At 36.0% G+C, this 14,243-nt stretch overlaps 1 protein-coding gene across 4 annotated transcripts in view; it reads left to right on the top strand.

Moving 5' to 3' along the window:
• TBC1D32 (TBC1 domain family member 32) overlaps positions 1-14,243 on the top strand; it is a 205,549-nt gene that overhangs the window by 41,689 nt on the left and 149,617 nt on the right. For all 4 annotated transcript variants that reach the window (XM_040474514.1, XM_040474515.1, XM_040474512.1 and 1 more), the window contains 3 exons: positions 2,207-2,266; positions 9,423-9,513; positions 12,989-13,129. In XM_040474514.1, coding sequence (XP_040330448.1) covers positions 2,207-2,266; positions 9,423-9,513; positions 12,989-13,129 — 292 coding nt within the window. The remainder of the gene's footprint in view (positions 1-2,206; positions 2,267-9,422; positions 9,514-12,988; positions 13,130-14,243) is intronic.

Here is a 14,243-nt window from a genome sequence, read left to right as displayed (position 1 = left end):
TTCCAGTGGAGCTCATCACTATTCTGGAACTGAAATTAATTTTAAAGATCCTTATGCTGTTACCTCCCTCATCTGCTGTGGAATGAGTTGTCTGTCTGGCAGTAGCTGCAGCAGTGTTGGCTTATTATTCTCACATCTTTGTCCCTCTAAGTTTGTCTGCCAGGCATTATGTATTTGTTGCTGTGGCGAAGGGAAAGGGATGGGGCCGTGACTTGCCATGACGAGGAGCAACGTGTTTATTTACTGCTCCATACAGTTGGCACATTACTTAGTTGATGGCTTATTTTTATTTTTTGTTTTGCCTTTTGTTACGTAAACTGTATAATGCAATTAACCCAAACAGTTCTGTCCAGAGCTTAGCCCTTACCTGGCTTATAAAGTATGTGTTTGATAAGTGTTTGCTCAATTTAATTAACTTGAACCCTTTATGCCTTACATCTGACACTTTATTCTTAATTTTTAGTTATCAAATTATGCCTTTATTATAGAAAGTATACAAAATATGTAAAAGCACATTTGAATTTCTACAACACAGGGATAACTATTAAGATTTTGGTTTATGTAGTTACATTATATACACTTCTAAATTTATTGGTTTAGATCTTTAACAAATCTTATTCTGTTAATACATTTTTTCACTTAACATATTTTATTGTCAGTACTTGATTCTCAAGAGTATGCAGCAGATCACAGAAACACTAACCAACAGAAAATTATATATATATATATATATATATATATATATATATATATATATAAATTAGCTCCTGTGTTCTAGTATTAATGAAAATTCATTACATTATCCTACACTCATCTAAGTCAGAGGTTGGCAGACTTTCTAAAGGGACAGACAGTAAATTTTTGGTTTTGTGGACTGTACTGTCCCTGCACCTATTCAATTCTGTCGTAACCCCAAAGCATCCTTAGACAATATATAAATGAATGGATGTAACTATTCCAATAAAACTTTATGTACCAAATCAGGTGGCAGCTGAACTTGGCCTGGGAATGTAGTGTAGTGACTCTGGTCTAAGGGATGCACTATGAGGATTTCTTTTCAGAACATAGTCAAAAGTAGGAGTGCTGATTCATAGGGGCACATGTACCCCAGTGTTTATAGCAGTGCTTTCAACAATAGCCAAATTATGGAAAGAGCCCAAATGTCCATCAACTAATGAGTGGATAGAGAAGATTTGGTTTATATATATGATGGAATACTACTTGCCAATGAGAAAAAATGAAATCCTATCATTTGCAACAACGTGGATGGAACTGGATAGTATTAAGCTAAGTGAAATAATTCAGTCAGAGAAAGACAGATATCATGTTTTCACTCATATGTGGAACTTGAGAAACTTAACAGAAGACAGTGGGGGAAGGGAAGGGGAAAAAATAATTTCAAACAGAGAGGGAGGCGAATCATAAGAGACTCTTGAATGTGGAGAACAAACTGAGGGTTGATTGCGGGGGTGGGGGAGGGAGGAAATGGGTGATGGGCATTGATGAGGACACTTGCTGGGATGAGCACTGGGTGTTGTACGTAAGGGATGAATCACAGGAATCTAACCCCAAAACCGAGAGCACACTGTATACACTGTATGTTAGCTAACTTGACAATAAATTTTAAAAAATATAATTTATATTTAATATAATTTAATAACATTTATATTCTCCCCTTTGTGGAAAGCATAAAAAGTATGTTTTAATCCCACTATATTTAGTTCTAAGGAGATAATTATTTTTTTGGCACTTTGAATTATTTAAAATACATGATTGGCAGAAAGTGATTAAGATACTATTGCTTCAGAGCATTTCAAGCTTGGCAAATTTCTGCATATGTAGATAGTACAGTATCCTTCATTGTGACGGTTGTGATCTTCCTCACCCCGGCTTTTGTGTCTTTCCTTTCCTTCTGATATGTGTGCTGATAATGGTTTTAAAGTAACAACATGGAAACTGGTTGCAGTTGAGGGATAGAATATTTTTCTACTCGTCTGTCAATAAATGATCTACGGTTCTTTTCATACCATTTGCATTCTGGTAATTGCTATGCTCATAATCCATTGTACATAGAAAAACCTATTTTGTACTGATTACAATAATTTCAAACTGTTATTGGTAATTCATGTTATTGGAAATGATTCGGGAAAAATAGACTTTGAGTGGTATAGCTTGAATATTAAATATCATTTTCTCCTAATTTTAGCATGCATATTATAGCAGAACTGCAGTACTAAGACTTCTTGAAAAGAAATATAAATCTTTGGTAAGTCTGTTTCTGTCCTTATGTTGAGAAATAATATCACAAAAAGATACATGATGTAATAAGTTGAATGTGCAAAGTTGATTGATAATTTATCTTGGATGATGAAATAATTCCCCCCCCCTTTTTATAAATGTTTGTTTATTACGAGAGAGAGCATGCATGTGTGTGTGAGCTGGGGAGGGCCAGAGACAGAGGGAGAGAGAATCCCAAGCAGGCTCCATGCTGTCCGTGCATAGCGTGACACGGGGCTCGAACCCATGAACCATGAGATCATGACCTGAGCTGAAATCAAGAGTTGGATGCTTAGCCAAATGAGCCACCCTGGCACCCTGAAACAATTCCTCTTTTATGTGATTTTTTTTAAACTACCATTTTGTGACATATAAAAGGATAAAAGTATAGAATTGAGTAATAGGATAACGTTTAGGAAATACATAATTACGTCGTAAATTGGGATGCTAACAAACAAGTTGAAACAAGCCCTATTTTTAAGTATTGTGACTTAATTCAGGTCAGGTATTTGTAGGGGAGTTAGTTCTATAAAATATACCCATGCTCTGGACTGAAAGTTGTATTAAAAACTCAGAATGATATGTGCTTTTGCATTTACAAAAATTAATTCAAGTTACATCAAATAAAAGCTAAAACTATAAAATATATTAGCAAAATGTTCCACATTTATTGCTATCAGTGGAATAATATGTAAAGACTTTGAAAATAAATCAAGTCTAATAACAAACATGAAATGTGAAATTTATTAAAATACTTTAAAAGTTCTAATAGGACTTTGAAATGATAAATATGATTTATGTAGTTAGAATCTTGAGTTTAAAAGTCAGGAGAAGGGAAATGGTCCTAGAGTTGTGAATTTCTGGGTGAATGCAGTAGAGCATAAAATGAAAAAAGAAAACTTGTTTTGTGTTTGAGAATCAAGAGAATTTTCAGAAGGGAGAGAGAGGGATGTTGAATAGAATGAGTTTATTTGTAGAGGTAATAAGTGTTTAAAAATGTGTAATGACTTGAAATAAAATCCTTCCACGTCTCCTTTCCCTCCCATTCCCATTTTAAATGAAAATTTGTTGCCATATGAACACAAACTGATCTTGTTAAAATAGAGAAAGGGGGAAAACCCAATGATTCCCCTCTCCCTATAACTCATTGTTGCTGTCATAGGGGCTTGGTTGGAAATATTGCAAATGTTTCTTATAGATTAACTTTTCAAATAAGGAACAGATTTTTAGGAGTTAATTATACCATAATCAATTTTTAGTCTGAAAATAGTTACTTTATTATAAACAACTTACGTATTTTATCAACTGAATCAAGTATTTTTTTGTACATAATTGGTCAAACTTGCATGAGATTCTGACTTAAACCTCATATTCTCTTAAAAACTTTCCTGAACCTACAAAATATGTAAAGACTGTGTGTGTGTGTGTGTGTGTGTGTGTGTGTGTGTGTGTGTAAGTTTTCAAGCAAACATGGCCCAACTTTTGAAAGGAAACCTTGGGGAAAATGGATACAAGATCTATCTCCACTTTTCAGAATTGAGGATCAGATTTTGGACGTCTACAGTGGAAACTTTAAGACGACTCCATGCATTTTCCTTTTGCTTTGTAAGAGTTCGTTGCGTGAGGACTTGAGTCACAGCAGCCTGCTTAGCACGATGTCCTGCTAAAGCATTTCCTTTAGCTTCTCCTCTGTGCACTCTGATAACATTTTCTACAACAGTGGAATATCTGCATTGTCCAGTAGAGTGGCCACTAGATATATGTGGCTACTGAAAACTTGGAATGAATTTCAGGAACCCGAGAAACTGGGTATTTTTAACTTTAATTGTAATTTAGAACTAATACATGGTTAGAGGCCACTTGATGTAATTCTATTCTATTCTATATTTATGACGTTTATGAAATTTTTAGTAGGTAGTGTTAGACAACACAATTTATGTATGTGCTGTTGATTTTTAAGAGCTGAGAAAATTGAGAACTTTATTTCCATAGCATTGTAAAGTCACGAACTGGTTGAAAAACATTTGGTCTATCAGCACAAATATTTAATCTTTTATTTTTAATATCTTCATTCTTTGTCCAGTCTACCCTGAAGTGCATAGCTTTTGAAATGGCTTTATGTAGTGTATTTCCTTTTTTTCTTGCTCTCTCAAAGTCATTTAAAAAATATTGACAGGTTATTTAAATTCTCCCTGGGTTTTTCATGTACCCTGTTTTTTAACCTCCATCCATCTTACGGTTTAGCAATTAAGGCTGGTATGTGTTTGATAGTACAGGAGAATAAGTATCAAATAAAATCCTGAATTTTACAGCAAATTTTTGTTTTCCTGGAGTTTAGGAAAATCATTCTTTATACCCTCAATTTGACTTTTAAACTAGACTCTTAAACAAGACTATTGTTTAAATTTTCCTACTATAAATTTGTATAAATTTTGTATAAATTTTTCCTACTATAAATTTGCTTTCTGCTTCAGTTTAAAGGGGATATTATATGATGTGGTTGTTTTCTCTCCTGAGCATGTGCCTTTTTTTGTTTTGTTACCTTTTTCTAAATAATAAAAGGTGCAATATTTAAGAAGCAAGGGGGAAGGGGAAGGAACAGAAGTGGGTGGTGAAGATAAAGCTGGGTAGGGATGGGCGCTGGGAGGATGGATTTCTGAAGGTTTGAATGGAAGCGAACTAAACAGCCTTTTTGAAAGACCATCTTGGAGATTATATTTTGAGTTATCAGCTGAGGAAACTGACTAGGTTTTGCTCTTTTGTCTCCTATTTTAGAGCTGCTCTGAAGTATTTATTTTGTCATGTCAGAAATTACTCATACTGGTATTGTTGTAAGTCATTTTTGGTTGTTCCTGTTTACCAGGGTCTGTGTAAGAGCTAGGATTGTAAGAATAAGTTCATCCAGGAAGTAGGAGTTCTATCAGAAGAAGGTTGAAGCTTAAATTTAGACAAACATGAAACACACTTTTGCCCAAAAGTTTATGAATGATGTCTCAGGTTCTGATAAAGCAGAAGCTAGTGAGAACTATATACGACCAGTTACTTGAATTGACAAGTTGGAGTATCCTTTTGAAATTTTTGTAGGATTCCCAAGGCAATTTGACTAGTTGCTTTTGCATGAATTTGTTGCTGGTAGCCAGGAATCTCAGGGCTGGCTTGGATTTGATTCACTGGATTAGAGACTTCTTAGACTATCCCTCCTTCTGTTCTCTATGGAACAGTCTTTTGTATATTCAGTAGATGCAAGATAAACCAAAATAAAACAGGAGTTAAGACTGTGTAAATAACAAAAGTAAAGCAAACACAGAAGAATAAGCTGGTTAATAGCATAAATATTTACCAAATGGTGCCCCTGCAAAACAAAAGCTACTTTCTATAAAGACTTATGTCATAAATCTTAAGATAACAAATAATTTAGCAATGAATACTCAATGAAGCAAGTCTGAGCTCAGATTGTTGAGGCCAACTCACATAGTCATAGATCCGAAGGACTATCAGAGTTTGGGACTCAGGGGGGCCCAGTGAACATTCTTTATCTGGGGATCCCGTAGAATGCCACCAAGTGTGAGCCTTCAAGGTAATCTGCATGGAAGCACTAGAATTGTCAAGGATTAAGACTGCTGTTGAATATCTGAAATAACACATAAAGGCAAATTTATTGCTTAAGTTAGGCAAAGCAGATTTTTAATCTTCCAAGGTTTTGGGGAAAGCTTAGAACTCAGAAATTGGTAGACTTTCAGAGGTGAGAGTAGTTCATACCAGCAGTGGAAGGATGGCAGCTCAGGTGAGATTGTTGCTGACCAAACATATTTCCTGGAGTGTGTCTCTTGTTGTTAGCTCATTTTGCAGCAGCAAGGGGCTAACACTGATGGGTTGGATTTCAGAAATATATTTTTCAGATGTGTTGACATGTATTTATTTACAAGGTTTTAAACTTGTTATTCCAGATACCTGTTATCATGGGTTATATAGATTTGTCATCAATTTGCTAAATAAATTTAAATTTGGTTATGATGTTTATTATTTGTGGAACAATCAGCTTTTTACTAGGATTATGTGGAAATTTTTTGTTCTTAATGAGTAGGTGTTATCCTGGAAAAGAGAAGGGGTGTGGTTAAGGTTGTGGCAGGAAAATATGTCAGGGCGGCAGAATAGCATGTTTAAAGGCTTAGGCTTAGGAAAACACAAAGCACATTTAGAAACTCTACATATTTTGTGACTGGACACAGGAAATTTCCTGAAAGTTGGTTCTCTGAATGCTAATTTAAGTAATGATGTTGTTTGAAAATCGCTTGGATATTTTAAATTGGGACTGTGACAGTTGATGTACTCATGCCTGGGGCAGTGTGTAATTCCATAAAAATAGACCTATTTAAGGGAAATCTTTAGTCGTTTTCCTTTTAGAAGTACAAGTGTTGAGTTTGTTGTAAATGTCTGTTCACAGTGTTTCAGTTTTAACTGTGTTGATTTAGTGAGGTTTTGAGTGCATTTGCTTTTGATTAATTGGTCATTGGTCATATGTTGAATTGACTTTTGGTGACTGAGTTTTACAGAGGTAGATGTATTTCTGTGTTTGTGCATGTGTGTATGGCTGGGATGGAGGTATCCAAGAAGAATGAAACTAATGTCTGATCTTAGTTTTTCTATATAATATGTCAAATTTAGGAGATTGGCTTTTATATTAGAGCCACTGATAGGTTAAGTACTCAAGTGACATTATATTAGGGCTTTGGAAAATTTTGAAAATGGGTTGAAGGTGCTAGATGAAGATAGAGAAATGTTGAAGCAAAAAGACGAAGAGGATTCATCCAAGCAAAAGATGAACGAAATATGAGTTTAGGCTGTGGCAGCATGAATTGGGTTAAATATATGGACTCGGGAGTACTATTGTTTTTATTTTTATTTATTTATTTTTTTTTTTACATTTATTTTTGAGAGAGAGGGAGAAGAAGGAGGAGGAGGAGGAGGGGAGGAAGAGGGGAAGGAAGAGGAGGAAGAGGGGCAGGAAGAGGAGAAGGAGGGGCAGAAAGAGGAGGAAGAGGGGCAGAAAGAGGGAGACAAAAGAATCCCAAGCAAGCTACATGCTGTGAGCCCAGAGCCCGATGCAGGGCTCAAACTCAGGAACCATGAGATCGTGACCCGAGCTGAAATCAAGAGTCAGATGCTTAACTGACTGAGCCACCAGGCACCCCAAGTACTGTTATTTTTAGAATATAGGGTTTAGAGGACTTGGTTTTTAAAATAGGGGATGGGTAAGGACTTCATTGAGTGATTAATATCATTCATTGAGAGAAGTAACACAGGAGGAGGAAAATAGGAAGAATTTGGGGAAGGGTAAAACTTCAGATTTTATACAAGTTTGAGATCGAGATTTTCAAGAGGAGTTTCATTTTGATCTGGATCTCTAAAGTTTGATTTAGATAAGACAGATAGATATCGGAGGAGGTCCACAAGACCACCCCTCAGATTTGATGATTTGCTGGAGGACTAGTAGGACTCAACGTATAGTTGTACTCTCAGCTATGATTGTAACAGAAAAAGTATGCAAAGAAATTGACATAGGGAAAAGGAGCTTTGGGTGAAGTCTGGAGGATACCAAACTTAAGCTTCCAAGAGTTCTTGCTCTGTCCCCCACAGTGGAGTCCTGATGTGACTCCACTTAATTCATCCAGCATCATTATAATAGCTCATGTGAAATGTCCTCCAGAGACACTCATTAAAGACTCTGCCCCCAACCCCTTTTTTTTAAATTGGGGATTGATCATGTAGGTATCTTTTGCCTAGCATATACCAGGATTTCAGACTCCCAGAAGGAAAGCAGGTGTTGAGCATAAATCTCATTGTTTGTACACGCTATTTAGGTACAGAGAGCCCTTCTTATCAGTTCTTGGAATTTCCTCTTGAGATAACCTCCCGGATGGAGTCAGGGTCCAACTTTGCAAGCAGGCGTTTCTTACAATGGAAGTCCTGCCATATTAACTCCTTTCTGCATAAAACTGAGGCCATACAAATGAGACTGGGAAATCCATCAATTCATTGACACCACAACTATGAATTTGCCTCTGTCTACACAATCTTCATCTTTTTTCCCATTGAAAAGTCAGTCCTTCCTTCCCCTTAGGTTCTGTCTGCTTGTCTCTTAGATACTTTTTTTCTATCCACTCTCCTCTGTCTCTCCTGTATAGTCAAACTCTTCTTCTCTGCTGGCTTCTTCCAATAACATCTAAGCATGATCATACCCTTCTAACTTGAAAAAGAATTCAGTGTTGACTCTAATTTGTACACCAAAGGTTGCTGTATTTTTTTTATTCCTTCTTTACAGCCAGCCTTCCTGAAAATGAAAGTTATACTAACTGCCTCTACTTTGTTCGTTCTTTTTTCTTTTCTTTTTTTTTTTTTTTCCATTACAGGTTGGCTTATTCCCCAAACTCTCATGAAACTGATCTTTTCAGGGTCATCAACAATCTCTTTATTGCCAGTGTAACAATTATTACTCCTTATCTCATGGTGGCCTCCATTTTGAGAACTAGAATAAGAGGACATGTGCTGGAAGTGGGTACATCCAGGGGAAAGGGGAGGGGATTTGAAAAAGTTTATGTGGGGAGAATGGGAGAAGGAGGTAGAATGGAGACTCCTAGGAGAATGACTGGGTACAGTACAGGCTGGAAATCATTTTCTGTTGTCATTGTTCTTTGAATTATAAGATTTTTCTTTATCAGTTTTCATCAGTGCTGGTATCCGAGATGGAAGTGAAGGCTTGATCTAGTTCATATTTTGCTGGTGTGATAGGAAGACAAGTCTCGAAGGCAATACCTGTAAGGGGTATTGGCAAGAGTGTTCTTAAAGTCATGGTCACAGAACTTTTGCATCTCTCACTATGAAGTATGTATCTATCTTTGTCCATTTACACTGACATTATAGCAATATTGTTGGTCTTCAAGTATTTTTGGTGTTTTCCGGAATGATGCCATACTTAAAATGTAAGTGGGGAAGTTGAGCTTCTGTGGACTGGAAAAGTATTATTTTAAATACTTTTGTTAAATATTTTTCTCAGCATATTTTTATAACCTTGATTAACTTTTTTTTTTACTACTTGAAATTGGGGGCTACAAATTTCTAGAATTAATAAGTTATTATTTTATTAGATAACTACAGCAGTTCAGCAGTGTGTTCAGTACTTTGAGTTGTGTGAGGCCATGCAAATCGATGAGATTTTGGGTCATTCAAAGCATTGTGGTAAGTATTGTTTTTTTCTGTTACATACTTTTAAAAATGACCTCTTAGCTTAGTAGCTTAGTAACTTATTTTTAATGGTTAGTAGCATAGTAAATTAGACCACTTCTACTAATATAAAATATTTTCACAAATTTAAAAACTACATCACAATGATAATTTTAATTTCCAATGTGGAGCTGTTATCGATGTTCTTACATCTGAAGTCTTTCAACTTATACTAGAGTATATATATGTCCTAGTCTGTTACACTGCAATAATATACTGCTTATTCTTTCCTCTGGTATAGTAGTAATTTATTTGTCCTTATGCATTTTAGGAGGAGGAACATTTCTGTAAAATATTGTTTTATTATTAGATAACCCACCCTGTGATTCCTCTCTGCTTATCCTCTGTCCGAGCTATAAAATACCCTAGATGTGTATCATGCTAAGCAAAATTAGAGAAAGACCAACATTATAAGACTTCACTCATATGAGGACTTTAAGACACAGAACAGATGAACATAAAGGAAGAGAAGCAAAAATAATAGAAAAACTGGGAAGGGGACAAAACATAAGAGACTCTTAAATATGGAGAACAGAGGGTTACTGGAGGGGTTGTGGGAGGGGGGGATGGGCTAAATGGGTAAGAGGCATTAAGGAATCTACTCCTGAAATCATTGTTGCACTAAATGCTAACTAATTTGGATGTAAATTACAAAAATAAAAATAATTTAAAAAGTTAAAATACCCTAGATGTTTCATAATCTGGCCTTAATTGCTCTATTGAATCTCATCTCAGGAATAAAGTGAATATTCTTTTATAGTCAGATTTTTCTGCATACCAATGTCTATACACTTCTGTTAATCTTTTATCATTCTCTTATGTCGCTTCTCTAAGCAGATAGTACTCTGAGAATATGAAGATCTTATTTTTTTATCTTCAGGTAAATTCTATAACTCAAGCAAGAAAAAATGGTCAAAGACCTGTAATTAGTGGGTTTCAAAAACTAGCATTTTGTACTAGAGGAGGAAGTACAGGAGCTAGAATTTATTCTTCAAGAGAAAGAAAAAGATAAGTTTCTATAAACCTCTCTCCTTTTAAATTTATGTATTTAAAAAATTTCTTGGTATTAAAATACTCTAGGGCTTTTTTTTTTTTCTCTCCCTACTATCTACCAGGACATCATGAATTTACTCTCTTCCCTATCTAGTGAAGACCTGGGATGCTTCATGTCCCGCCCGCTCCCACCATTTCTTTCAAAATCCTTGCTCTTTCTCTGAGTTTCTTGTCTGCAGTTGCTTGTCTTTAGATCAGTTCTGTCTTTCATCTTCTTTGGTCTTCAGGAAATTGAGCAGACAGCATTAGTGATATAATTAGTGCACATACATACTTTTCTAACCATAGCTACTATGTTTATTGCATCCTCTTAGATTTTCTTTCTACAGTGTCCATAATAGTTATTGCAAGCTTTCGCCAGTTTTAGCATGGGCCCTGCTCTGCTCTGGCCTACTTTTCTCTCAAGAGGAGACCTTGCATCCCACTTCACTAAGAAAAGCAGAACTTTACAGAGATGAATTCCCCAGATGTCCTTCTTCTAAGCATACAATGCATGTTTATATGTCCTTATCAATATTCCCTTTCTTTGGGCTGCACTGAAGAAGTATTCTTTTCCAGATTGATCTTTGTTCTTGATTTTGTTCCTCTCTGATGTTCTTTGGGGTTTTGTTCCTGTTTTAGAAAGGGGACATTGCTTCGCTTGTTATTGTGTCTCCCTTTTTGTTGGTACCTTCCCCTGCATGCACTGAACCTGCTTATGTATCTTTCAAATAGAAACCTGAACCAGTTCACCTGTATCTTACTTCCCTGCTTCCCTGCAGAGAAAACTCTTCTAAGTATCCTAAATATATCCAGACCCCATTTCTTTACCTCCTATTTACTTTTCAACCATTCTTTCTTATATTTTCTCATCGTTGTGAGGAATGATAATTTCACTGGAAAGCCTCTTTTTTTTTTGGTATGTTTGTACCCACAAGGGTTTTGCTCTCTGCTTTTTTTTTTTTTTTTTTTTTTAATGTTTATTCACTTTTGAGAGAGAGCGAGGGAGGAACAGAGAGAGAGGGAGACAGAATCCAAAGCAGGCTCCAGGCTCTGAGCTGTCAGCACAGAGCCCAACATGGGGCTCGAATCCACGAACCTTGAGTTCATGACTTGAGCCAAAGTCGGACGCTTAACCAACTGAGCCACCCAGGCGCTCTGAGCACTCGCCCTTTGCTCTTGTTTTCCTCCTCTTAGTCTACCTGTTCTCTCTTGGGGGATCATGGTTTCAAGTACTACATATGTATATGATGACCCTGATATTTCAGTCCACCACTTTTCTGAATTTCAAATTCATACGCTTATATCATACTTAGACTATCTCTGGGTGCTCTATGGGCACTATAATGTTAAAATGTCAAGGACTAAAATCACTTTCTTCTGTATCTTTACTGGTTTCTCCCTCTTTTCCCCTTTAGAATTACTTAAATAGAATAAAAATTCACTGTCTACACAGATATTGAGTTAGTAACTTGAGGATTTTGTTGTTATTTCACAGTCCACATGTAGTTCTGTCTAAGGCCTGCTTATTGATTTAATTTTCTATACATTTATCTTTCTGCTCTTCTCCATTTTTGTTGTTGATGCTTTTGCTCATGATGTTTTTAGTTTTATTTCACGCCTTTACCTTCTTCCATCTATCTTTTATGCTATCATCAGGGTTAGTTTTTCAGATGCGTGTTTGATTACTTTCATGCTTACAACCCTTTAATATCATTTCAGTTGCCTCTATAATAAAACCCATATTCCTTCTGCAGCTTAGTCCTCTGTGATCTGCCCCTGCTACCAGCTAGCCTCTTGTCTCTGCCACTTGTCCTCCTCAAGCTCTGGTCATACTAGACTATTTGCCGTACTCTGAATTGGAAGCCCAGTTTCATGTTTCTTACTGTTCTTTGACATCAGATAGTTCGAGGTCTTATATAAAACAGATACTGAGGAGATCTTGAATGTGTGGATGGATGAATGAATGAATGATATATTTTAGGTGTATATATTTTACAGATTCTAATTTTATTTACTAACATGGTTATAAATGGTCTTCATAGTATTAACTTTTAATTGGTAGAATTTAAACAGTGATATTTTCTAATGACTTTCTCCCTTTCTTATTTTTGAAGTTCCTCTTGATAACAGGTGATAACTCTGACAATCCTATGCTATTTTGGAATGAACACTGTATGCATGTTACACTTTCATGAGCTTAAATTTGTGATGAATGCTTTTCCCCAGAGATTTAGGTATTATAGGATCTTAGGAAAGATAATTAACTTTTTTTTTTTTATACCATCAGAGTCTTCATTATAGACTGCAACCCTGTTTAATGTTCAGAAGGGAATGAAGATAGGTACTATCTAAAAAATACATTAAAATAAATGTATTTGTTTGCTTCTCTTTTAAGGGAACAAACAGAAAACCTTCTACTACTCAGGACAAGAATTACAATATATTTATTTCATTCACTCACTGTGCCTTTTAGGAAGATTATTGATCTATACACAAGGCAGACGGCTATTTCCTATAAAGCTGAAGAATAGAAAAGGTATGTACAATTAGGAGAAACAAATATGTTTAGCTGGTAAGGTGGTTGAGCTATGAATTGCTGAAGATTTGGAGATTTTGCATGGTGTCTTCTAGGGTGTGTAGCAACATGGCTTTTAGTCTACTGATGGCTTGTACACCTTTAAGTGTTACAATTCCTTTTTTCAGTATGTGCTTTTCCTTACATTATAGTTTTTTCTATTCAGCCTTTATTGCTTCCCTTATTTCCCCCTGTCTTTCAAAATCCTAGATGTACTGAACAATCCAGATCTGGATTCAGAACTAGAAGACCTCATTTAAATTATAGTTCTCTTATAAACTGGCTGTGACCTTTGGGGAAAATCATATAACCATTGTTTTTTTTACTCTATAAAAATGGAATAATATCAGTGATGCTGAGCTCATACAATTTTTGTGATGGTCAGAGATGAGTTTTCAGAATACTGTATTTGTGTTTTTGTTTTATTTTAGAGACAGCGAGTAAGCATGAGCACAAATTGGGGAGAGGAGAGGAGCAGGGAGGGAGGGAATATCCCAAGCAGGCTCCATGCTCAGCACAGAGCCCAATGCAGGGCTCGATCCCACCACCTGGGGAATCAAGACCTGAGCTGAAACCAAGAGTCAGGCACTCAACTGACTGAGCCACCCAGGCACCTCCACAATACTGTTCTATAAACTGCAAAGCCCTGTACTATTTGATATATTACTATGTTACCCTAAGCTCTATTTTTAAAGCTTTCTCCACCAACTTCACATGCTATTATTTTGCCTCCTTTAAAACTTTATACTAGGAATATAGTCAAGAGATCAGCAAACTTTTTCTGTAATGTGCCAGATAGCAAATATTTTTGGTTTTGTGAGCCACATACTGTCTTTGTTGAATATCCTGTATATTTGTTTATACACTTGCTCATTTGTGCAAAATAATGATCACAGCATGCCTGAGACTCTATCCTTAGGAAGGCCTTCTTGCAAGGTTTCACTCTTGCTGGCATGTGGGAACTTGGATTTCTCACTGTTCCCAGAACTGTTAAGAGTGGTCCACTGTGCCTACGTAAACGCTTTGTACACGTAGTATAGTTCATGCTGAATATTTGCTGTCATTCTGGGAGTCT

This window comes from Herpailurus yagouaroundi, unplaced genomic scaffold (assembly GCF_014898765.1).
Source record: "Herpailurus yagouaroundi ecotype Mexico unplaced genomic scaffold, PumYag 139, whole genome shotgun sequence".
NCBI classification, from domain to species: domain Eukaryota; kingdom Metazoa; phylum Chordata; class Mammalia; order Carnivora; family Felidae; genus Herpailurus; species Herpailurus yagouaroundi.
This window is presented reverse-complemented; position numbering and strand designations above follow the sequence as displayed.